Source organism: Eleutherodactylus coqui, chromosome 11 (assembly GCF_035609145.1).
Source record: "Eleutherodactylus coqui strain aEleCoq1 chromosome 11, aEleCoq1.hap1, whole genome shotgun sequence".
Lineage (NCBI taxonomy): Eukaryota > Metazoa > Chordata > Amphibia > Anura > Eleutherodactylidae > Eleutherodactylus > Eleutherodactylus coqui.
In genome coordinates this window covers 9,167,356-9,193,262 of record NC_089847.1, presented here as the reverse complement: position 1 = coordinate 9,193,262, position 25,907 = coordinate 9,167,356, and the positions used below count along the sequence as shown (strand labels likewise).

The following is a 25,907-nucleotide window of genomic DNA, read 5'->3' as shown; positions in this document are numbered from 1 at the left end:
ATCTCCACAGCTGGAGAGCCAAAGCTTTGTACCCAGTAAACGTCTCCTGACCTGGAGGGAATCCTCCGGTGTCGTTACTCCGCGGGGAGCGCGGGTTGCAGTGTTGCTCCGGGGAGCGCGGGTTGCAGTGGTGCTCCGGGGAGCGCGGGTTGCAGTGGTGCTCCGGGGAGCGCGGGTTGCAGTGGTGCTCCGGGGAGCGCGGGTTGCAGTGGTGCTCCGGGGAGCGCGGGTTGCAGTGGTGCTCCGGGGAGCGCGGGTTGCAGTGGTGCTCCGGGGAGCGCGGGTTGCAGTGGTGCTCCGGGGAGCGCGGGTTGCAGTGGTGCTCCGGGGAGCGCGGGTTGCAGTGGTGCTCCGGGGAGCGCGGGTTGCAGTGGTGCTCCGGGGAGCGCGGGTTGCAGTGTTGTACTACGGAGCGCGGCTGAGCCTTTTAAGGACTTGGCATTCCAGAGTAGGTGATAAGCGGCGCCCCCTCCCCCGGTCACCCTCACATACCACAGTATTGTCGGTGGTTACTGCTGCGGTGCTCTTATGGCAGGGAAGAGGGAAATGAGCTCATCCATCGCGGCTCGCTTTCTCCACTTCCTTTTTATGATCCCTTTTACAACTTTGGTAAATACAATTCTTGAGCCGCTATCTCTCCGGCTAGACGCTTGTCTCTACTTCACCGCTGCCGATAATCATCTGTTTTATGCCTCCGAATGGAATGATCTCTGTAGGGGGGTGTAGATTTCTGCAAACCCTTTCCACATTGGAATTCCACAAGTTTTTTTCGCCCATTGATGGATTCTAATTTGGTTTTTAGAGGCGGAAATCACATAGAAAATTCTGTGCAAATTCGGCCTTGCGAGCGCACGGTCAGGCCGTCCTCACACAGGCGTCTGTGTACAGCGTTTAGCGCTGCGGTAAACGCTGTTCAACGCTCCTATTCATTTCAATGGGGCGGTTCACACAAGGCTGAACATGCCGTGTTTCCAACGACGCGTGTTCTGTTCTTGTCTGTTTTCAGCTGCGAGTCTCCCATTGAAATGAATGGACAGCGGTTGCAGCGCTCCTGAAAACGCGGCACAACTTTGTTCTGCGTTCTTATAGCGGTAAACGCAGGTTGCTGTGCCAGCAAGTCTGCAAAAAAGTTTCCAGCCTCATTGGCTGCATTATCAGCGGTGCTGAAAACGCAGCCAACGTTGCTGAAAACGCAGTAAGCACAGCGTTTTTGCAAACGCCTGTGTGAGGGAGGCCTTACACCTCGTATCATGCGGGATCCCTGCTACTTGTTCGGCTGTGTAGCATTGCTGGGTGTTTAGCTTCCGCACTTAGATCTGTTCATTATGGTCCATCTCACATATACATCGGGTATTTGCGCGGCTCGTGTCTTTCAGCTGTTTTTTGGGTTTTTTTTTGCAGTTTGTTGCACTAATCCACTATATGTTTTTATACCATAAGGGCGACTACCCACTAGCGTTTTTTTTTTTTTTCACTGCTGCGAATTCGCTGCATTCTAATGTTAAAAACACAACACACCAAAAACGGCAACTTGCGTTTTTGGTACGTTGCATTTTTAACATTAGAAAGTCCCATTGACAATTTTGGAAAAAGCAGTAAATTTGCAGCGGAAAAAAAAAGCGATAGTGGGTAGGCACCCTAAGGGCTTCTTCACACTGGCGATTGCGGCTTTCCTGCGAGAAAATCTTTCCAGTGGTTTCCTTCACATTAGCAATGTTTTTTTACTGATGCTAGGGAAAAAACAATCGCGGCACGCTCTTTTTCTGCAATGTGCTATTTTTATTTATTTATTTATTTTTTTAATCTCCCATGTTTTCCTGTGGAGCCTCCTAGTTTTTCGCTTCGCATGAACTTGCGCTTTTTCATGCGATGCGGTTTTAACATTAAAACTCCTATTGACTTTCGTGATGAAAAATCGCGCCATATTATTGTGGGCGGCAGCGATTAAATGTGAGATTATTCTCGAGAAAAAGCAGCGTTGACTCAAATATTCGAAGCAAAGCTGCAATATCGCCGTGATTGCCCGTGTGAAACTGGTCTGAAGCCTTCCTGATTCCAATCTGGCAATAAACCTTGGGTGCATTGGCGCCTGACAGCCGTCCCTGCAGCTATCGCCCGGTAGTTTTGTGAATGGAAGGCAAAGTGTGCCAGAGATCGTGCCAACCTACCTCCATTCACAGTAAACGGGCAGTTGTTCGTAGTTGAATGACTATCTGTTTACACCGCCATCAATTGTTTGGTTTCTAGTTAAAAACCAAGCGACTCCCAACAAGTGAGCTATTTCCATCGGCGGCCGTTTGTATGCGGGACAACTCGCCCAAATCTGCTATCTCCAGCGATCATCCAGGCCATAATCAACCCCTTAAACAAGCACAAGTATCTTGGATGCCTTTGTAGAAGTATCACTTGCTCTACCGCCCCTTGAGTGTCTTGTTGGATCCCTTATTGAGAAGTGTTACACACCTGGAGTGTGTTTGCTCTCTTGCCCTTGCCACAAGTGCAGTACAGGTGGGTGTCGCACATTTCTAAGTTTACTTTATCTTTTGTGATCATGTGAGGTGTCGGCTTGCCGCCAAATTCCTTTACCACATGCTTGAAAGATTATAAAATGTGATTGTTCTCAGCAAGAGAAACCAAGTAATCTTGTAGATATGATACCTTGTAATGGATAACAAAAATACATAATGTTGATGCGAGCTTTCAAACCTACTCTGGATTCTTCTTCAGGCTTAATGAAATAGGTCCGAAGAGATTGATAGAAAAAAAAAATGTATATTACATACACACACACTCACACACTTACGACAAGGCACAGACATGGTGTGATTAATTCACACTTAAAATGATATGGGAACAGGATGAGTAGAGGAGTAAATACTTAAAGGGGTTGTCCCGCGCCGAAACGGGTTTTTTTTTTTTTATTCAATAGGCCCCCCGTTCGGCGCGAGACAAACCCAATGCATGTGTTTAAAAAAACAAACCGTTTAGTACTTACCCGAATCCCCGCGCTGCGGCGACTTCTTCCTTAACTTACCAAGATGGCCGCCGGGATCTTCACCCACGATGCACCGCGGGTCTTCTCCCATGGTGCACCGTGGGCTCTGTGCGGTCCATTGCCGATTCCAGCCTCCTGATTGGCTGGAATCGGCACACGTGACGGGGCGAAGCTACGAGGACCAGCTCTCCGGCACGAGCGGCCCCATTCACCAGGGAGAAGACCGGACTGCGCAAGCAAGTCTAATCGGGCGATTAGACGCTGAAATTAGACGGCACCATGGAGACGGGGACGCCAGCAACGGAGCAGGTAAGTGAATAACTTCTGTATGGCTCATAATTAATGCACGATGTACATTACAAAGTGCATTAATATGGCCATACAGAAGTGTATAGCCCCACTTTCTTTCGCGGGACAACCCCTTTAACCCACTGATAAGAGATGTGAAACTTTTATGGTCTCTAAATTGTTGTTAGGAGGTCACCAGGCCAGAGCGTTCTCTGCTCCAGATTTCTAATATGCTCCATTGATGCAAGAAGCCCCCTCGGAGGTTCATTCCAATCTTGATATAATCAAAGATCGTTATAAATTTATGCTCCCAAGTTCTTCTGTGACACTAAGATTTGAAATTGCCTTTTGGTATAGTAACTTTCATATATTCTATGTTCTGTCCGTGACTAGAAAAGTGCTCGGCCGCAGGTAATTCTGTCTTTCTTTAATTGTATGGCGATGAGATCTCATCCTTGCTTTAAACTTTTATCCTATTTCTCCAACATAAAGTCCCTAACAGGATATTTACTGCACCAGATCAGGTACACAATGGACGTGGACCATGTGAATGTCCCCGGGATCTTGTAGTCCTGCTGTGTGTTGGAGATTTGAATCCTCTCTGCTGCCAGTAAAGGCCCATTCACACGCAGCGATTATCGCTCAAAATATGTTAAAACGATGGCTTTTGAGCAATAGTCGTCGTGTGTAAATGCTACCATCATGCACTTTTCGTCTGAAAGATGATTTTTAGGTGAGCTTAAAAACCATCATTCAGACTGCACGCTGTGTTCTCCACGAAAGCAGGAGATTACATTGTATTCTCTCTGCACCCCGTGAGAAAAAACTGACCACAGGCTATTACCTCCATGTGAGCTACAGGTTACATTGTATTCTCTTAGCAGCCCATGGCTGAACAATGGAGCTAATTGCAGAGCTCAAACCACCTGCTGGGTCCCGCAAGCCTCTACAGGAGGCTCATTTGCATGCAAATGAAGCTGACAAAGTACTAATGGGCATTAGTGCCCTAAATTACTACTTTATGCAAAACAATCACTAATCTTTCAATCGTTTGGAAGATTATCTTTGCGTATAAATGGGCCTTAAAAGATTTTACTGACAGATTATCTCTGACTGGTGATCTACAATATTACTTTAGTCCAGTTTGGTTTAGTGAATCATTTAAGAAGTGAGTATATTGGTGCACTTATTTACTGGGTGATATAGTATTGGCCAGCGAGCGCCGGGCCATGTAGCGAGCGCCGGGCCATGTAGCGAGCGCCGGGCCATGTAGCGAGCGCCGGGCCATGTAGCGAGCGCCGGGCCATGTAGCGAGCGCCGGGCCATGTAGCGAGCGCCGGGCCATGTAGCGAGCGCCGGGCCATGTAGCGAACGCCGGGCCATGTAGCGAACACCGATCGAGTTCCCATGCCTTTACCTGGCCTTCACACAGCCCTATTCAGACAATATAAGTGATGAACAATCATTCATACAATCATCCATCCCCCATACTGTTTCTTTGCTGCTGGCAGCACATCCCCTGTTCACGTAGGGTAATGTGCTGCCGAAAATGAGGGCCTTGTTCTGCCACATGAAAAATGCGATCGCCTGATGATCGAGCATTTGCTTGTACAGGAGATTGGCGGCACCTTCACGCGGCCGAATGATCTACCAAACGGACGTTCTTGTCCGGTCACTGAGCCATTTAAAAAGCCCTTCAGCCTCCTCTTCGAATAAGCAATTAAAGGGGTTGTCTCGCGGCAGCAAGTGGGGGTATACACTTCTGTATGGCCATATTAATGCACTTTGTAATATACATCGTGCATTAAATATCAGCCATACAGAAGTTATTCACTTACCTGCTCCGTTGCTAGCATCCCCGTCGCCATGGATCCGTCTAATTTCGCTTTCTTCTGGCGTTTTTAGACACGCCTGCGCTGTGCGGTCTTCTCCATGGTGAATGGGGCCGCTCGTGCCGGAGAGCTGGTCATCGTAGCTCCGCCCCGTCACGTGTGCCGATTCCAGCCAATCAGGAGGCTGGAATCAGCAATGGACCGCACAGAGCCCACGGTGCACCATGGGAAAGGACCCGCGGTGCATCGTGGGTGAAGATCCCGGTGGCCATCTTGGTGAAGGAAGAAGTAGGAAGAAGGAAGACGTCGCAGAGCGGGGTTTCGGGTAAGTAATATGTTTTTTTTGTTTTTTTTAAACACATCCATTGGGGTTGTCCTGCACCGAACGGGGGGCCTATGGGAGAAAAAAAACCGTTTAGACGCGAGACAACCCCTTTAAGATACTCAATATTTGAAGAATTCAGTGTCCTCGGTTCAGATCTGAGCAAAGGAAAAATTTACATGGAGTTTGCATGTTCATCCCGTGTTCAGATTGGGTTTCCCTGGGCGCTCTGGTTCCTCAGTCCATGTACATGCTGACAGGCTTTCTGTGAAATATACCCTGTGTCTGATAAAGGGAAGTTTGATTGTAAGCTTGTGGGGTCAGGGTCTTGTGTCAATGACTGCAGTCTATGAAATACGTTATGTTAGTATCTGGAGATGCATTATTTTTTGATGGGCGCTGCAAAAATGTCATATGGGGCATGATGCTGTTTGATAACATGACTTTGTTTTGTTTTTTGTAGGCATGATGGAGAACAAGGAAAGTGCTTGTATAAGGGTTCCTGACGCCAAGATTACCTTAATGCATGCGGTTGAGGTCACACCGAAAGGCAATGAGCCCTTGATCAATGTGATACAGAAACTCACCGCAATGGTGCAAAGCCAAGAATCGAGCCGAAGTCCCGAAGAGAGAAAACGCTCTTACCCAGAAGATGTTGCTAATGTCCCACCACCCAAGGAGCCTGATCTGACAATCTCCAGCCCCAAGAGGATCAGGGAAGAGAATCCAGTTGAAAAGGTCGTCAATTTTCCTGCGCCAAACCATAGAAAAGTGATGTTCTACCAGTGTAGTCTCTGCAAATTTATGTCTCCTTCCTTCGAGGTCCTTACAAGCCATGTTAAAAATCACGGGCAACATAACGAAATCATCCTGATGTGCTCGGAGTGCCACTTGACTTTTAAAACCCACAGTGAACTTGAAACTCACATAAAAACGCACTGTGAAAATGAAGTTATGGCTCCTTCACAAACTAAAGACCAGCTCCGAGATGACAAGCAGGTATCCTCGTGTACAGCCGTCACTGAGTCAGGGAGAAAAAAATGGTATGCCTACGAAGCGTATGGTCTGTACCGATGCCTCATCTGTAGATATACCTGCGGCCAACAACGAATGTTAAAAACTCATGCTTGGAAACATGCAGGCGAGGTGGACTTCTCGTACCCCGTATTTGACGAAGAGAATGAGTCTGCTGGATTACCAGATTCCACCGTTGCTCATACACCACAAGGAAGCGAGTCGGTGCTTGCCGGAAATATTTACGTCAAGCCACAAGTGCAAGTACCTGGGTGCGAGGCAATTCAGGATGTACAGATAAAGAGGACTGAGGTTTTAAGCCAAACTAGTGCCCCCACTCCTACGACAGAAGTAGTAGTCATCGATGATGCCCTACCCGAAAGTGATCAAGATAAGTTGATTAGGGAGAGTCTCTTATCCTCGGCACAGAAAATTATTAGCTGTAGCCAAAACACAAAGGGTCACCTGAATGTAATCGTAGAGCGTTTGCCTGGAGCTGAGGAATCTGGCCCACAGAAATCCTTTCTGATCAGTACCGGAGTGGACGTTAAGAAGAAGACGACAGTCCCTCAAGATCCCCAACTTGCAGGTTCTGTGGAAGTTTATCATGCCGATAAGAATGTAGTGGAGAGTGAGGAGATTATCATAGGATTTGAAGGGTCTGATGAGAACACACCGCCTGTACGCAGGAGGACAAACTCCGAGTGTTTAAGACTTCACTCTTTGGCAGCCGAAGCATTGGTAACCATGCCTATCCGAGTGGTTGAATGTCCTAAAACCAGTCTCCAGGTCATCTGTGAGCCCAGTACCGTCGATCCAGACACTGGTCAAGGGGATGACGATGTTACTTTTGTATCTTGCTCAAAGGTTGAACCTTCAAAAGTCCCCAAAATTGATAAAGTACTTAACGAAAATGAAGTGAAAGAGAGGGGTGAACTCACAGAAGCTCCTATGAAAATGGGTATCAGCATGTCTTTGCTGAAAGTTATCGAGAAGCTGAGAGAGAGGACGGATCAGAACGCTACAGATGACGACATTCTGAAAGAGTTACAAGACAATGCCCAGAGCGAGTGCACCAGCGACCTCAGCTCCGGCAGCAACCTCGTGGAATATTTACCGGATGCCGAACGACCCTACCGATGTCGCCTGTGCCACTACACCAGTGATAACAAAGGTTACATAAAGCAGCACTTGCGCGTGCATCGCCAGAGACAGCCTTACCAGTGCCCGATCTGTGAGCACATAGCAGAAAATAGCAGTGACCTTGAAAACCACATGATCAACCACTGCAAAACCATGAAGTACGAGTGCAAACACTGCAACGAATCCTTCTACTACAAGGTATGGACTATTGCTATGACATTGCTTGGGTTGAGGCCATATCTGCCTAGCTTTAGCATTCAGCTTAAAGGGAACCTCTTATGATATTTGAACCCCATTACACCAGAGAGCAGTCTACTCACCAAGCGCCTTGTTCCTGTGCTATGTCCCCCCAAAATACACACATGCCAGCAGCGTGACTCTTCTCAGACCGCTCTGCGCACACGCACCCCTAGTCATGTCAATGGGAGAACAGGCACACCAAATGGACTGAAGAGGGTCATGTTGCTGGCGATTGTGGACTCCAGAGGAACATGTCACTGGAACAGAGTGCCTGGTGAGTATAAAATGTTGCCCTCCAGATTTCCTGTTTCCTGAACTTTAAGCCCCACAACTTTGTCTTACACAACTTTTTTAAGGGTTGATGGGGAGACAAGAAGCAGGAATTAAATGCCCTTGGAGTTATCTCGCTGCGGCCGAGTGTCAGCTGTGTTTCGTAGGCAGGCAAACTTTCAACACCTGGTTTTCCAATTTATTGACAGGCGATAACAGCGGCCGTGTGGGTAGAAGATGACTGGAAATGTACATATTTCTTTTTGGTTTCCTTTGGGTTTCTTGGCTTCTATTGGCAACTGCAGCACTATAGCAGCTGCCGCTGTTGGTCATTGCTGTGGTGCTGGACTGGAGTGATGCAATTCAGACGTCCTGGCACCAAGGCTGAACGTGATTTCGTGTTTCCTACAACATGAATTGAAGTTTTAGAATAAGAAAAAAAATAAATTGATCTATCCAGTCAGTTTTATTCTTGTGGACGCGGCTGCTTGTGACAAGGTCTGGGTTGTGAATGGAGATATCAAGGAACTCAAAAAAATGAGGGTATAAGGAAGTTATATGGCTTAGAAAGTCATTTTCATTCACTATTAGGGACTTGTGAGTAATATCGAGGACGTCTGTTCAGGATCCTCATCTATTGGAGAGCGTCTCTCGCTCTGGAGGTCCTGCATTATACAGACATCCCAATAATGTGAATCGGCATAGTGTAAGATTTCATTTTCCCTGTGGTGGCGCTGTGAGGTTTCTACACAGATCACAGTTGATTGCTGGGGGTCATAGCTGCTGTACACCTTGTGACACTCTTATTGTCTAGGAACCCTTCTAACAAGTAAGGATTGCCCAAGGTAGATAATCCCTTTAAGGAACAGGGCTCACAACAGCACAGAACATTTCAGGAGGATTTTCCTGACTTTGCAAAAGGCAGCATCTTAGTGGAAATGAGGCCACGATGTCTTGTGGCAATGTCTCGATGACTGGCAGAGGCTGAAAGACATTGGAAGATGGCGCTTTCTATGGGCTACGAGACCTTGTTGAGTGGGGAAGAAATGTGACAGCTCCTTTTAGGGTTTTCAACTTTTCTCAATCCTTAATTTAATTTCTTGCAGAGTCAGTTAAGGAATCATGAACGGGAACATAGCAGTCCTTTGGATACCGCGTCTACAACAAGTGAGGATACACCAGTCTGCACAGAGGAGGTGGAAGAAAAGGATTCTCCTGAAAGTCCTGAAGGTGGAGTTACCTCATTGCAAATGCCTTCCATTCTTACTTTATAATATGAAGCTTTGATTGATCATTTGGTTCTACTGGAGGTGGGAGTTTTGCTAAACTGAAACTGCAAGGGCTTGTACCAGTATCCATTTATCACCTATCCGTAAGATAGATACTAAAAGTCTGATTGGTGGGGGTCTCACATCGGCATTCTCAAGACCAACACACCCAAATTTACCATGTGACTGGGGTGTCAGTGATCATGTGTGACCACTGCTCCATTCACTTTCTATGGGATGGAGGAAGATTACTGAGCGCATTGATCTCTGCCTACCCATGGAAGTGAATGGAACAGCAGTCAATCCTGTGCACTACCGCTCCATTTACATGGGGCATTTAGGTGCGCCTATCACAGGGTGTCTGACTGCTGGGGACCCCAGTAATCAAACACTTATTCCCCAAACTGTAGCTAGGGTTAAAATGTCTTTCTTTGGAAAACCCCTTTTCACCCGTGCAGATTATTGTGAACTACTGTTCAAAGGGTCATTCCAGGACAAATCGCCCAAGGGGTAACGCCCAACCATCTCCCATTTTGAGGAAAATGTTTACGTTCTGGTAAGGAACAAATGTGTATAAAAATGTCTGTGTTTAGCCCCGTTTGGTCATGGGGGGGATTTGTCCTGGAATGACACCACTATAGTTTGTGTCCAGCGGCCGCTGTCACCGCATCTTTGAGAGATGAAAGACTTTATTACGTGCAGAATAAGCCAACTTCTGGAATATTGGGCAGCAGCGATCGCTGTCATCATGGTTGCCGTGTAAGGAGGAATCCAGACAACCCCACAGTGTAATTAAAGAATTCTATAGTTATTAGGATGGCAGTAGGCAACATTGTAGTGAAATATTACCAACCCTTTAATAAATGACATAATGATCACAGCGACTCTCGGGTCAGCACCGCTGGAGACCAAAGAACTTGCTGTGGTCCTTCTGACCAGTCCAGCAGTGTCCTCAAATATGAGAGCCGCTGGACCCAAAGATCGAGGAACGTGAACCCCCACCCGCTGGGAGGGGCACTGGTACTATTGGGGCCGCTGAGGCATGTCCACTTAAAACTAAATCCTCCACTACTTTAGCCCACCAGGGGAGTATAACTTAGAAAATATGATAAAAATATTTCATGCTATTTTGTAAACTTGCGTGCACCTTAGAATAATTCTGTTCTTGCCTCTCTTCACTCCCAGCATGTCGTCTCTTCGGGTCCCTGAGCTGTGCACAGCACCTGACACCAGCTAGTGTCACAACATTGTATGCGACACCATAGACGTTCTGATGACGTGTCTTTGGTGGTCTGAAGCCCTTGTTAGGGTCCCATAGAACTGCAGTTGGTAGACCCTGCAGCACACATTCCAGGCAGCAGCAACTCTTTAACCTGCACTTCTTCTAAAACCAGCCAACGAAGAGGTCGCTATAATTCACTGGAGGTTCCCCTCCTTTTTTCCAGTTACATTAAAACATTCCAAGATGTTTCAAGTGTAATAAACCTTTTCCATTAGCATTGCTGCAAACTACCGAGTTGTTTATACCGCTCATAAAAAGCGACCGGGGAAGTATTATTTCTCTGTAATGATTGTTTTTCACCTAAACTCTTTTCGCTGCGCTAGTGCGGCTTTCTACAATACCAAATTCTCATTGTGTTATTTTATCTTTATGGCTTCCTTATTCAAGGTAACAAATCAAGCATCTCGAAGTTGTATCGATGTGATGTGTGCAGCTACACCAGCTCCACGTATGTCGGCGTGAGAAACCACAGAAGAATTCACACTTCTGATAAACCGTACAGGTATGTGAATTTACGCCACGTTACTGTGGAATTTGCGGCTTCTACCACTTTAATATGTGCAGGTGATGAAGTGCGCGCGTCCGTCCAGGGACCCAAATGCGACACGGAGAGAGACAGGCGTGAATATTAAAATAAAAAGTATCCAGCGGAAGGTGTTGACTGAGTTATCACGCGGCTCGGGTGGAATTTTATGTAAATGCATTTTTCCCAGGCCGCCCATTTCCCCGCATCATTTCCATGTTTTATCTTACAACAATCTGACTATTACTTATATAGAATATAGACTTCGAAAGAAATCTGCAATCCCAACGTGCCATTGTAACTGGGGGAGAAAAGATGATTTGTTCGTTTTCTGACAGTCTTATAAATCGCCTAAGCCTTCATTCACATCAGGATATCCCGACGTAATTCTAATTGAAGACTGCACCTTCCATTGTGTTGGCACATGGTGGCATGTGTCACTAATGGGCCTCCGTTATTTAAAAAAAAAAAAAGCACCTCTGGTATAGGTTTTTATTTTCTACCTTTTGTATACAGTAGTAGATCACGCGATTCCATACTGCAAAATAGGTATATCCGCTCTATGCAGGTCAGAAGGACTCTTTTGGCCTGTCTGGTGAATGTAGTCCTATAGATATTTTTATTTTTTCCAAATAAATACGCCAAACTTAGAGCCCATTCAAATGGTCGTGTTTTTGAGCCGTGTGCTACCTATGTGATTGATGGACAGCATGCGGATCCAACGTAGCCAATGAGGAACATGTTGTCGCTATATAAATAATAATTATTTACTTCGGGACTTTTCACACAAACGTATGTAAATAAATCGCAGCAGGTCCCAGTCTCATCCATGTGAACATTGGATAGTACAAAGACTACGTCTGTTTGTGGTCTGAAGTTTTGCATCCTATTTCTCAGCACCTGATCACGGCTATGCTGAGTAAAGGCCCTTTTACGTGCAACGATTATCGCTCACAATTCGTCCATACGACCAAAAATGAACAATAATAGTTATTTGTCAATGCGGGAATTGTGCACTTTTCATTTGAATGGTGAATTTTGGTTCACTTAAAATCCATCGTTCAGCCGCTGAAAAGACGGAGCAAATACATTCCATTTGAATGTATTTCGCTCAGCTTTCAAAAGACTGCAGGATGTTCTCCCTGCGGCATGTTTACACTAGCTGTGAGGAGCACAATGGAATGTGTTGGCAGCCACCAAGAACAACAATGGAATGTGTTAGCAGCTGTTTGCACAGCTGAACATGTGTTTTATTAAACACACACACTGGGCTCTGCAAACACCTCCTGCAGGTCCTTTTACATGCAAGTGAAGATAATGTTAATATCCATTAACACTTTATGCAAATAGATTGCTAAATCTTTCAGTCATTTGAAAGATTATCTTTGCATGTAAAAGGGCCATAAGCCATTGATGTGAACAGAAGCTTATGGCCCTTTTACACAGGGCAATTGTTGGGCGTCCTCATGCCTGACCGTTTCCCCAGTAATAATAGCTCCTGTGCTTCTATACAGGAGTGAATGGAGGTGGAGCGCGCTGGAGATCATTGCGGCCGGCCTCTCCTCTGTTTACCAATTCACAGTAAACGGGCCATCAATCATAGATCAACGACTGCTTCTCTACACATTTGGTTCATCATTTAGTTTTTGAACACTGAGCAGTTATTGTTCAGATTCCCTCCGATCCAGCAAGAATCTGAATGATTATCATGCAGTGTAAAAGAGCCCTTAGTCTGTGGATGGGAGAAAATGGTCCTTTATGCATTAAAACGAAAATCTATAGAAGGCTAGATCCATCCATGATTACCTTTGTTCACATCATGTTAAGGCAAGACACACACAACTTGCTTGGAGATACAACCCATTATTTACAATGCGTGTATTTACGTGGGTGATCTTCCTCTTGAGATAGAGACCGCAGCATGTGGGTTTTTGTTTTTTTTCTGTGGTGATACAATGAACAAATAAAAGGGTGGCTGACAAATACCACCCTGACCGAAACCACAAGTGTGAGTGGGGGCTTATATGGCGATGTTCAGCTTGTGCATTGGGAACTTTTCGAATGTGTTCAAGTAAACTGAGCTGAAATTCATTAACCACTTAATATGGTTTTGCAGTATAATGCAAATCACAAAGTGACAGTTGTGCTTCATTTACAAGAAAATCTATTTAAAGCGAGCCTCCGGGCCTGGAGAATCAAAGGTGCTCAAACAGATTCTCTGACTACCTGACGCACACTGTTCATAGTATGCATCAGTAGTCTAATAGGGCCATTTACACAGGACGATTATCTCCTGAAAATTCGTTCAAATGAATGAATTCGATCAATAATCGTCCCGTGTAAAGGCACAAAAGTCGCTCACTATTCATTAACTGATTCTTATCGCTGACTTTCTGTCAGCTTAAAAACCATCACAGGCCTGTCCTTCTGTGTAAACGCTCCCCACTCAGCGCTGCACATAGAAGGTGAAGCGCTGAGCGAGAAGCCTGCAATCCAGCTGTGAAGTCTTTCAGTGTAAACGCTCTGCTCAAGCGCTGACTACCTTAGCGGTGATGTCAGCATTTATGCAGTCGTACCCGACTGTCGGCCCATATAAAAGGGGCATAAGACACTCCATGCTCATCTGAGTGGACGGTACAGATTAATCAAAGCAAGTGTAAGGCCTTAGACTAATGATGCAACTAAGGGTGGTATTACATGAGCATTAGCGCTTGCGTCTGACAGTTGTCAGGTGACACCTGTTACTGCTGGTGTGCTGGCTAGCAGTTAACACTGTTACAGTCTGCTAATTGCCGAATTGCACCTGCGCTAACAAGTCCTGACCTGCATGGGCGGGAAAACGCAAGAGTCTCTCACTAACGCTTGTGTTATAGCAACCTAAGGGCTTGTTCACATGGGCATATGCGTACAACGCTGCGAGTCTCCTGCAGTGTTTTACACATTACAGCCCATACGATCTGCCGGCAGAGACTGCATATGGCACTCTGCATGCCCACGAATGATGAATCACTGATTGGTGATGTGTATGGAAACACTACCCCTTCACAATGCCTGCAAATAGACAGCGTTTCATACGCAACCAGTACAAGGGCTGCGATTTTATTTCTTGCGCATATCGGTACACAGTGCTTACACGCAGGTGTGCATGGAAGAATGAAAGTCAATTTAGTTTCATTGCCCCCATTCATGGTGTGTTATGTACGTGCGTAATACGTGGTGACAATACGCCCATGTGAATGAGCCCAAATGCACAGTGTGCATCAGGTAGTCAGAGAAGCTGGTGTGGCCATCTTTGTTCCTCCAGGTCCGAAGAGTCTCTTTAATTGCTGTATAAAGGAAAATTTTCAACTTATTAATATGTTTTGTTTCAATTCTCAGCAGTTTTTAAGATCTCTGCTTGCTGCCAGTCAGTAAAAACGCATTCTGTTTTACTGATTACAGGAGCATAGCTAACTACGAGAGTTTCTGTAAACTCTTGCATGTGCGAGTTCAATATCCTGTCCAGCATGGAAGATTTAAAGGGGTTTTCCGAGACTGAGATATTGATGACAGCAGGGATCGAAAGCGGTGGACCTCCACTGATCTGAAATTGGTGACCTATGCTCAGGATAGCTCTTTAAAGGGGTTGTCTCGCGCCGAAACGTGTTTTTTTTTTTTTTTTTTTTTGCATAGGCCCCCCCCGTTCGGCGCAGGACAAACCCAAGGGATGTGTTAAAATTAAAAAAAAAAATTACTTACCCGAATCCCCGCTCTGCGACTTCTTCCTTCTTCCTACTTCTTCCTTCTCCAAGATGGCCACCGGGATCTTCACCCACGATGCACCGCGGGTCTTCTCCCATGGTGCACTGTGGGCTCTGTGTGGTCCATTGCCGATTCCAGCCTCCTGATTGGCTGGAATCGGCACACGTGACGGGGCGGAGCTACTCGATGATGCGTAGAAGGGGGCGGAGCCAGAACACCACTCGTGCCCGAACCGACCAGAAGGAGAAGACCCTTCTGCGCAAGCGCGTCTAAAAAAGCAAGAATACCCTGAAATTAGATGGAGACGAGGACGCCAGCAACGGAACAGGTAAGTGAATAACTTCTGTATGGCTCATATTTAATGCACGATGTACATTACAAAGTGCATTAATATGGCCATACAGAAGTGCTGAACCCCACTTGCTTTCGCGAGACAACCCCTTTAACCTCTTCAGAAAACCCCTTTAATCCGTCTTATTGAGAATAGTTCTGTGAAAGCAAGAGGAAATCTTAAAGGGGTCACTGAACTCTATAAAAAAAAAAAAAAAAAGTTTGACTTGTCAAAAGTTCTGATCAGCAGGGGTTCAGGTGCAGAGACCCCTTCCCCAACTAATTGCTAAACTGAAGGGACAGAAGAGCTCAAATGTTCTTTTTAGCTTACAATATCTAACCTGTCGCCTGTTTTCTTTCCCCCAGGTGCTCACTATGTGGTTACGTCTGTAGTCACCCTCCCTCTTTAAAATCCCATATGTGGAAGCACGCCAGCGACCAGAACTACAACTATGAGCAAGTGAATGCGGCAATCAACGAGGCGATGTCTCAAAGCAGTCGGTAGGTTCAGTAAATGGATAAATTCACTCGGCTGTTCCTAGATCTCCTGTTGACCCTTAATAATAAATAGAGATGAGCGAGCGTACTTGGAAAAGCACTACTCGCTCGAGTAATTTGCTTTATCCGAGTATCGCTGTGCTCGTCCCTGAAGATTCGGGTGCCGGCACGGAGCGGGGAGCTGCGGGGAGGAACGGAGGGGAGATCTTTCTTTCCCTCTCTCCCGCCCGCTCTCCCCTGCTCCCCGCTGCGACTCACCTGTCAGCCGCAGCGGCACCCGAATCTTCAGGGACGAGCACAGCGATACTCGAATAAAGCAAATTACTCGAGCAAGTAGTGCTTTTCCGAGTACGCTCGCTCATCTCTAATAATGAAGCATGTTTGCTCCTTAATGACAAACTAATCTTTCAGTTTTTTTCATTGTTTTATCCCAGGAACCATAACTTTAATTTTTTTCCAATGACATTTGCCATATGAGGGCTTGTTTTTTTGCGGGATAAATTGTATTTTTTTAATGGCTTCCTTTTTGGGTACATATAATATATTGTATACTTTTTATTAAAACTTTCTTTCAGCGGATTGGGGGGAAAAAGATTCTGCCACTTTGGGTTTTTTTTTTAGATTTCTTTTTTACGGTGTTCAGTGTGCAAAATAAATCATGTGATTACATTATTCTCCGGGCAGCACGGCTCCGGCGATACTGTTTATACAGGTTTATGTTTGCTATTTTTATTACATTTTGCTACTTTTGTACATCTTTTTTAAAGATTTGCTTTTGTGTCACCATATCCAAAGAGCCATAACCTCTTTTTAATTTTCCATTGACCAACTGTATAAGGGCTTGTTTTCATGTGTTTTTTTTTTTTTTTTTGTGGCATGAACACTCGTCTTCATTTATTCAACTTTTGGAAAAATATAAGTTTTTGTTAATTTTGCCTCTAGAAAAAAAACAATCTACAATTCTGCATGTTCTTTATTTTTATCGATGTTCACAGTGCAGTATGGAATGTTAAATTAATTCTGGAGGCCCGTGCGATTTATGCCAATATCAAATTTATATAGGGTTTTTTTTTTTGCTTTTTTTTTTTTATTTTTTTATTTTTTTTTAATTTTTTTAATGATTCTTTGATCCAAGCATGGTCTTGAAGCTTTTTTTTTTTTGGTTTTGTTTGTTTTTGTTTTTTAAATCCTGTTTTTTTTGTAAGGCGAGATAGCGAAATTGGCTGTTTTTGACATTTTTAAAAGTCTTTTTTTTCCCCCCATAACATGCACTATGCAAACTAAATGTACTCCTTACTATTTTTTCTGTGTCATAATGAACACAACGATATCACATATGTGAGACCCACGCCGCGCTTCTAATGTAGAGCTGTCAAGACAGCACTGTAAAATAAAGCCCCTTAACTGCCGCTGACAAGACATATGGGTGGTCGTTAAGGGGTTTTCTAGACAAAATACTACTGATGACTTTATTCTTGGGATAGGTCAACAATAGTTGATCAGCTCAGGACCAAGTCAATCAGCTGACCGGACGGCTGCTCTCAGTGCTGCAATATACTAGAGTCGGATTGGAAGCTGCTGCTGCTCTGATTCCAGTGTAGTAGTCAGCATTTTTAACTGCAGGTGCAGCACTCCTTTAAATCAATAGAGGCTGTGTCTGCAATTATGAACACTGGCCACTACTCAGCGGTCGGAGCAGCAGCTTCTGCTCATACCCGGTGTATTGCCATGCTGAAAGCGGAAGCCTGATCAGCTGGGGTGCTATTGATGACCTGTCCTCAATAGTGATTCCCTAGAGAGACCCCATAAAGCCTCGAGGATCATACCAAGTTTAAAACTTAAGTGATTATTATTTTTCCGTTGATTACAAGAGCCAAAAAAACAGCCCCCTTCTAAATGAGTTATCCCACAAAAGCAAGGTTTCTCTATCAACAACATATTGGATAATTTGCTGATCGGTGGGGGTCTGACTGCCGGGACTCCTACAATCCCGAGAGAAGCGATTCAGTACTTCCAGGAATGATCAGAGCAGTGGTCACTTGCATGTGCTGTTTTGTTTCATTGCAGTGAGACTGCCGAAGATAGCTGAGCACTAGAGGTCAACTATCTCTGACAGTCCCACTGAAATGATTGGAGTAACAGTGTAGTGTGCATGTGCAGTTGTCTCTGTTCAGTGCCTGGAAACACCTGAAATAGGACGGCCGCGATTTGACCATCTGAAAACTCGTGCGGTAAACAAATCGAGGCCTGCACACAAACGTCACGGCTAACGCGCCAGCTCTGCTCTGCGCATGTGCCAGCTGCACAGCAGCCGGCACACAGCAGAGCGGAGAAGACGCCAGGAGGAGGTGAGCCGCAGTGGTCACTGCAGTTGTACGGCTCGTATCCCGCTGCGAGAATTCTTGCACTGGAGAACCGACCCGGCCGTCTGCAGGAGGCCTACTGTGGGTAGTGGATAAACATGCTTTCGTGCAACAATCCCTTTTTTTAACTTTGCGTCTCAGTACGATTGCTGCAGTATCAGATGTGTGTGTTTCATAATTAACTATTTTCATACTAACTTTTTGTTGAGAAAAGGATAAACACGTTTTTAAATTTATTTTAAACACCCCTTTAATCTGCGTTCATCATATTCGCCCTTTGTCAAGTATTGCACTTTATTTCAGGATCCCGACGGAGCCCCCAAAGAACAGACCACAGGAGGAGACGAGCGTCGTGATAGACAGTGAAGCTGTTATTTCAGCAGCTCCTGCGGCTCCAGAAGTAGCTTACATAGAAAACCAGAAGGTGACTGCTGTGCGTCCTAGCTCGTGCAGCACCGAGAAACTGCAAATCCCACCCCGGCCACAGACAGAACTGTGCGTTCTGCTGTTTTGTTGCTGCATCTGTGGCTTTGAATCTACAAGCAAAGAACTTCTTATGGAGCACATGAAGGCACACGAAGGAGAGATCATTAACATCATACTGAATAAATCTGACGCCGCCTCCTGAAGAGGGCATTCTGCGTCCGCCACACATGAATCCTTGTCGAGTCAATAACTGAATTCTTTTCGGCTTAATAAAAGGGCACGTACTATAGATACGAAGGTACCACTGGTCATCCTGGAGTGTGACGAATATTAGCTATTCACTTCATCAGATACTTTTAGGTTTTTGTTTTTATTTTATTTTTTCTCGTAGAACTTACGATTTTTTTGTAACAATGCAGACATTTCTGGGTTACTCTTATTCTAGATCAAGTTCCTTTAAAGAAAAAATGCATTTTGATGAGAAATCCCTGAAGTCATTGGGATCTGCTGCCTCAAAGTCAATTTAACCTATATGACAATTGAACAGATGCAGGAATGAGTTTGGAAAAGGGAAACTTGGGAGGCCTTGAAATCGCAGCTTTTTTTCAGTTAGCAAAATTCTTATGCACCAATTAAGGCTCCAGCACCCCGCTTCAGACAGTGTGTTTGTTTTTTTTTTTTTGTTTGTTTTTTTTTTTAAATGGGGGTGCATCTGACACATCATGGCTATCAGAAGAGAAGTTGGTGAGCTCCGACCGCTGCAGATTTCTAATACTATAAAGCGCCTGATCCTCTCCGATACCACTGAGTTTTCCATTACTGGGTATCTATGGCACAACTTTGATGTAAACGGGCCCTTGTTGAGAAGCGGTTGCTGGAGATTTAAAGCGATGACAAGCTCTTAAGCAACGCTGAAGTGAAACCAACGGGGGTCTGAGCTCACAAACTCTGGTTTTCCCCTTTGAATGATAAGCATTGTTGTGAAGGTTGATTCCTGCGGCGATATGTTAGATTTTTACAACTTTATGCATTCTGTTCTACGGGCTACCAGCGGCATCGTGTGCTAGCGGTGTACAAGGCTTTCTTGCAGCAGTTATAATGTGTATCTGCTCTATGTGGTCAGTCTTATGTTTTGCATGACCAGAAATAGAGTGATAGAAATCTATCTGACACTTCTACCTTGGGGAATGCTTATGAGAATCGTCGGACGGCTAATCTAAGGGGTTATATAATGTAGAAGTGACAACTGGTGCGAACTACTTTGTCTTCTATCCAGCCTTATAGCTTGTAAATCAATGCGTGTTTTGCTTCCACACAGTGACTTAGGTGGACATTCTTAAATGGGTTCTCTCTAGTGTAATGACTTTCTTACCTGGTACTTTTGACATATGAGAAAATAGGAACTGGGGTCAGGGATCGGAGTAGGCTATGGGCACCTTTGACATGAAAAATGCTTTTTACTTCTTAGTGGTTATCTTGAGTTTAAAAAAAAATGCACAAAGTTTCGGGCTGCAATCTCTATTCCTTTCTTCATTTTCATAACCCCCAATTATGCACTTTGCATCCTGCTTCTAGATTCAGGCATTTTTCATGTTGATGTGTCCCTCCCAGTAATACATGCTGGATATGATGTCTCGGTCTCCAAGATTCTGCTGCCGTTATTAGATCTGATGTATCGGCACAGATTCTACAGTTCATGAGGCTTTTCCTATCCTTTTGCTGACCGACACTGATGCAAGGAGCGTGTGGTTTCCCTTCTGTCCTACCTCTGTACACTGCTAGACAGCCATGTGATTCGCCCACCCCTGTGCTTTCCTCCTTATTTACATCCTGTGTGATCTGCCCTCCTGATAACTTGGATGCTTTCCCTTCTCTTCATCCTCTCATCTGCCATCCAATATTTTTTTTCCCTTCCCACTGCTATCTTTAACACTGAGAGGAGGAAAGGGAGAGCAGAGAGTTTTCCCAGCTAGGAGTGTTGTGGTGTTGGGTTTATCTCAGAGGCAGCAGGACAGCCAGCTATGTTAAAGAGTTGCACAGACTCCACAGCAATAAAATGGTAGGAATTTTTTTTAATGAGGACTAGATAGAAAGTTGTTTAGCCTTGTATTTAGGAAACAAATGAACAAAAAAAACTGTGCAAAGGTGTCCATAGCCTTTAAGGGATTTGAGTTTTGGGCACATAGTCCAGACTTTGATCTCTTGGCATATTGCTTGTATTTTTTCAGTGGAGTAGTCTGACATATAGTTGGTCTCACTGGAGAACCCATTTTGGATGCAGACAATACCGAGATGCATTCAATGTGTTTCGTTGTATGCCACATTTAGATAAGCAAGGAGAACTCTTAAATGGCCAATGATGATGCTTGACAAGTAATAAACGGGTAGTACTTTGGGAGCGTAAACTTTCACGGTAGTTACTGTACTGATTCGCCGGGGGTCATGTAACTGAGTGACCATTACCTGGTGAGATTATAAACTACGCTTGGGTGTGCGAGACAGCCGGGGTTTGCTCATGCATGAGTTTAGAAATGTAATTTTTTTTTTCTTGCTACTGTTACAGCGCCTATAGATGGGAGGGTTTCTTCCTTAAAGGGATACTCCACCAATTTTTATACCTGTCTGAGCGAGACCTAACCAGTACAGATTCAGAGCCTCTGGCCTGCAGAGTACTAGTGTAGTGCTGCATCCCCTTCCAAGTGTTTCCCTGCATGTTAGCACTTAAGCGTATTGGCTGTACAGAGAATTTCCCCCATTGCCATTTACTTGAATGGGACGGCTCCGCACAACCAGTAGCTGACTGGACTGCAGCGCTAATCGAGCACTAGAGCTCTTCATTCTCAGAATTGATGGGGGTCCTAGAGGTTGGACCACCTCCGATCATAAAGGGACCGTATAATTCTAGAAGGAAATGGCCCTTTAGTGCTTGCACTGTCAGCAGATGTCCTCTGGTGCTTTGGTCACTTTTGATCCTTTTGGCAGAGAGCCCATAAGCTCAGGTCTCCCACCAATGTTGTAAACAGAGACCCCCCAATTGACAGGCAGCACATTTAAAGAGAAAATCCCCAAACTGGTGCCGACCCCAATACACATTGCCATAAAAGGCCCAATAACTGAATCGCCTGTTGCTAAAATGAATGCATTTGGACGTTAAAAAAACAAAATCCTACAAGTAGAAAGCCCTAATGCCTGCCCTTACAAAGCCCCCCTCTTTATAGACTCCTATACGCCATTTGCTTGCAGGATTATTAAATGAAATTTGCATATACATTTCAGTTTGAGGATAGTTCATTGAGCTGCGTTATTAGCAGCGTCGCGTAATTCACCGCAGCTTGCCATATTTTTTTTTTCCTCGCCCGTATGCTTGTAAATTATTTTCGCCTATATGCTGTGTATATGATATTCTGCTTTATGTGAATTTTGTAGGGTTTCCCTGTATTTAGTAAAATGTATAGCATACCGTGGTTACCTAGATGGACTGCCCGGAAAATAGAAAGAGCTCAAATGCGGTTTATCAGTAAAACCGTACACCTCGGTCTTCTAGGGTCTATATATATATATAAAATATACGCAAATGCTTTAATACAGATGTGCTAGCGTCTCACCAAAAGTGTATAGGTGAAGTATGATAAAAATGTGTTTTCTTTTTCCTTTTTAATATATATATTATGTTGCGTAAAGTTAGGCTGCAGTGAAACGGCCGGCGTATGACCACAAATTCTATTGTCCATATTATGAATGCAGCAGCCGGCCCCTACGGTGAGCGAAGTTTAGTAGAACTGCAGAGGGAAGGGAGGGGCGGTGAGTGTTGGGCGCAGAAATGCATCTGCGCTATTTTTGAAGGTGACCACATCGGAGGAAATGCTATTTTGGTCCCTCTATATTCTGAGTCGTACCAGTCTGTGCCGGTCCTTCGAGGTGGTGTAGTCATCATATAATTGACAGGAGAAAAAAAACCCCCATGAAAATGGCAAAATTTAAAATGTCTAATGGTGACCCAGAAGTTCTAGAGGTAGCTGGAGTTATTGTATGATTTCTTATTTACAGAGATATTGGCTTCTGTCTATTTACTTTTGGTTGGTGATGGACCAGGATCTGCCGCCATATTGTTTCTCACTTTTCAAGTAGCTTCTCCTGAACGGTCAACAAACAATCGCTTCTTTCCCAACCTGTATACACTGAATGGCCACAAGACCCCCATGTGGTAGAACGTTGGACTCCTTTATTATTCAGAACCTCAGCAATTCATCGTTGTATAGATTCCACTAGCTTATGATGTATTGTTATGCAATAGAATCGGCCCCTGCGGACAGGAAGCTTTTTGTAGTTGCTCCAAATTACTGGAGCTACTGTCCTCTTCTTAACAGCTGAGGGCAAGAGGTCATCAATTAATGCTGCTTGCCCCAAATTCAGCCTCTTCATTAGCAGGGTGTTAAAGAAATCTGCATCCATCTGACCAGGAGATGTTGTTTCACTAGTCAGTGATATGATAATTTGCGATCTCTTTCTTCTCCTCCTCCAACCCTTATTGGTGACAAGTTGTTTCCGTCCACAGGATCCCCTTTCACTGGATGTTTTCCTCGATATTGCCATTCTCTGTAAACTCTTCCCACCATTACACGAGAGAACCCCCCCTCCCGGTTGGCAGTGAGCCCCCGGCTAGTCTAGCACCGATGACCCGGCCTTGCTGGAAGTCACTCAGATCGCTGGATTTTCCATCTAATGTGGATTCACACTGAAACTGATCCACGGAAAACTTGTCACGTGACTTTATGCCACATTGTGGGATCATGGTGGTAATTTCCATACAAGGATGTGCCAATCGTGAGGGGGTCGATGTCTACAAAGTGGCCTTTGATTAGAGTTTGAGAAGCAACTGCAGAAAGTGACAATGAATGTTGGTGGATTTAGTCGCCACCTTTGCGAAAATAGATGATCAAAATGCTAATATCTCTGTAGGTAAAAATGCCTCCTTCAGATCTGTGGCTGTTACTGTAACTTCCTATTCGCTACTTTGTTACCCGCTTTGGGTGGAAATCCTACTTTTTAGATTTCGGCGGCCTGTTGAGGAATAGTCTTGACGTATCGGTCTGATTGCAGTTCGCATATTCATTTTGTTAGTAACTGACACCGTTTAATTCACCTTTTTCTAGCATGTTTGTTCTTTTATTTTGTATAGTCATTTTAAGATATCTATTTTTTTAGCATTATGCCGGGTGTGTTGTTTTTCTTACATATTTATTAAGTATTTATGTCATTTCACAAAGTCCTCATCCGTGAAGGATCCTGATGTTTTCTTAATGGTGCTATTTCCATGTTAATTCATAGTGATGTATTGATTGGATTTATGTACACTCTGCTCGGTCCGATGGGAATAATGGCTGGCGTAACCATTTCACAGGTATCTACATAAGGTCCTGTATTGGCTACTGCAGTCTGTATCTTAAAGGGGTAGTCTATGGCCAACCGCAGGGCCAATCTGCTGATCACAGCACCTGATCCTTAATGATTGCCCCTGTATAACTTGGCTATGGAGTTCTGTAGACTGAAAGGGCCTTTCACACTGTCTGATCTGGCAAGATCGTTCTTGGGAACATTTGTTTGCCCACAAATGGGCCGTGTGAAGGCTCTACTGATCAACGAACGAGCGAGCAGACACTCATTCAGGTGATTTGCCTCTTATGCGGCACAAATCGTTGTCGGCTTTATGTTTCCCAGTCTGGCTGGAGGATGTGTTGCCAACAATGGTGAAACTCTAAGCGGTCTAACAATATGACTGATCATTTGTCCTCTAATAAAGGCCATGTAGACTAGTAATCGGGCATTTACCACCTACCTTATGGATGGGGGGGATACATTTACTGATTTAATGGCAAATCCCCTTTAACATAAAAGGGCCCTTAAAGGAATTTTCTAGTTACCGTACAATCTTCCTGCTCTCTGTAATAAAATAACAAATTGATAAGTACTTAGCCCTCTGCTGTCGCAGGCATCCAGTGCAGCAGCCCCACCTTTTGTCCCAGTGTCTGTTGTGACAGTTAATGTCAGGAAGTCAGGTGATCGCTGCAGCCATTACCCTTTGGCTCTCCTGGCATCATGGCACCCAGGATGTGAGCACCGGTGCCAGGAAAATGAGCGATGACGTTGCAGTCTGATTGTTGTGACAGCTGCAGCTAATCAGACTGCAACGTCACCACTCATTTTCCTGGCACCGGTGCTCACATCCTGGGTGCCAGGAGAGCCAACTGGTAATGGCTGCAGCGATCTCCTGACTTCCTGTGACAGTAGCTGTCATAACAGACACCAGTACCACGGCAGGGCTAAATCGCTGGATCCCACGGTGGAAGAGGGATAGGTACTGATCAGTTTGTTTTACTGCAGTGAGTGCTATTGAAGGGATGTTCGGCAACCGACCAACCCCTTTTTAAGGTCTTGTTTATCGGCTGATCGTTTGTCCTTTTTTTTTTTTTACGAGGCCCAATGATGGGGAGGACAAATGTTTAGCTGAATGTTCATGCCCAATACTGGTCTCCTGGAAATGGGCATTTAGTCCACCAGCCTTGGACCATAGCTAGTTAAAAGATAGTTCTCCAGATTGTGGCAGCCACCTTAGGCTCGGGCTATATGGCAGCCTCAGCATTTGGTCCTATCTCTATGGCACTCTCGCCAATAAGGTTTTGCTAGAGGTATGGCACATCCCTATGTGACAGCTCAGGGGTTTCAGCACTTAAGTCTGCCATGTAGAAGTTGCCTGTAGCTTAGTCCTGCCCGGCACGCGGCGGCAGCGGCCATGATGCTGTCTAATCACTCAAAGGACATTATCCTTGTAAACATAATGGGGCGCGTTCATGTGTATTCAACAACGTCACAGGGTTTTTCAAAGATGTCATTACAGTTTTGCACATTTCTTACTCTACATTTACTTTTATTATTAGGGTTTCATAACTGACCAGTAATATAACCGCATTTTTATACTATGTATTATAATGTTTAAGGCTTGGTAATGAGTGTTTCTTTGTTCTCCCACGTGAAACGATGCACTTAGCATACATGCGCACTAGATATTACACGTACGACAATTGAGAACCAAAAAGCACAGGGGGAAGAGGATTTCCAACCAGAAATCTAAAACTGGTGCAAAGGAGTGGTGGAGGAACTGTCCATTGCGACCAGTCGGGTCTCCTGCTTTCATTTTCCCGTCTGCCTTAGAAAAATGGCGGCTGTATTCTGGTTGCTTTCGGGTACTCGGCCTTCTTCATTTGCACTGTGTGTAATTGAGAGATATGTACATCTGGATGATATTCAGTGGGATGTGTTTTCTGCTTTCGATGCAACTGCAGTTATTGCCGTTAGTATATTTCTGCTTTAGTAA

General features: G+C 44.8%; 1 protein-coding gene across 2 annotated transcripts in view; it reads left to right on the top strand.

Moving 5' to 3' along the window:
• The window catches only part of ZNF507 (zinc finger protein 507), a 58,102-nt gene extending 33,482 nt beyond the window's left edge, over positions 1-24,620 (top strand). For both annotated transcript variants that reach the window (XM_066584022.1, XM_066584023.1), the window contains 5 exons: positions 5,901-7,792; positions 9,211-9,334; positions 11,042-11,156; positions 15,615-15,749; positions 18,413-24,620. In XM_066584022.1, coding sequence (XP_066440119.1) covers positions 5,901-7,792; positions 9,211-9,334; positions 11,042-11,156; positions 15,615-15,749; positions 18,413-18,737 — 2,591 coding nt within the window. In that variant the 3' untranslated portion in view covers positions 18,738-24,620. The remainder of the gene's footprint in view (positions 1-5,900; positions 7,793-9,210; positions 9,335-11,041; positions 11,157-15,614; positions 15,750-18,412) is intronic.
• The last annotated feature ends 1,287 nt before the right edge of the window (positions 24,621-25,907 follow it).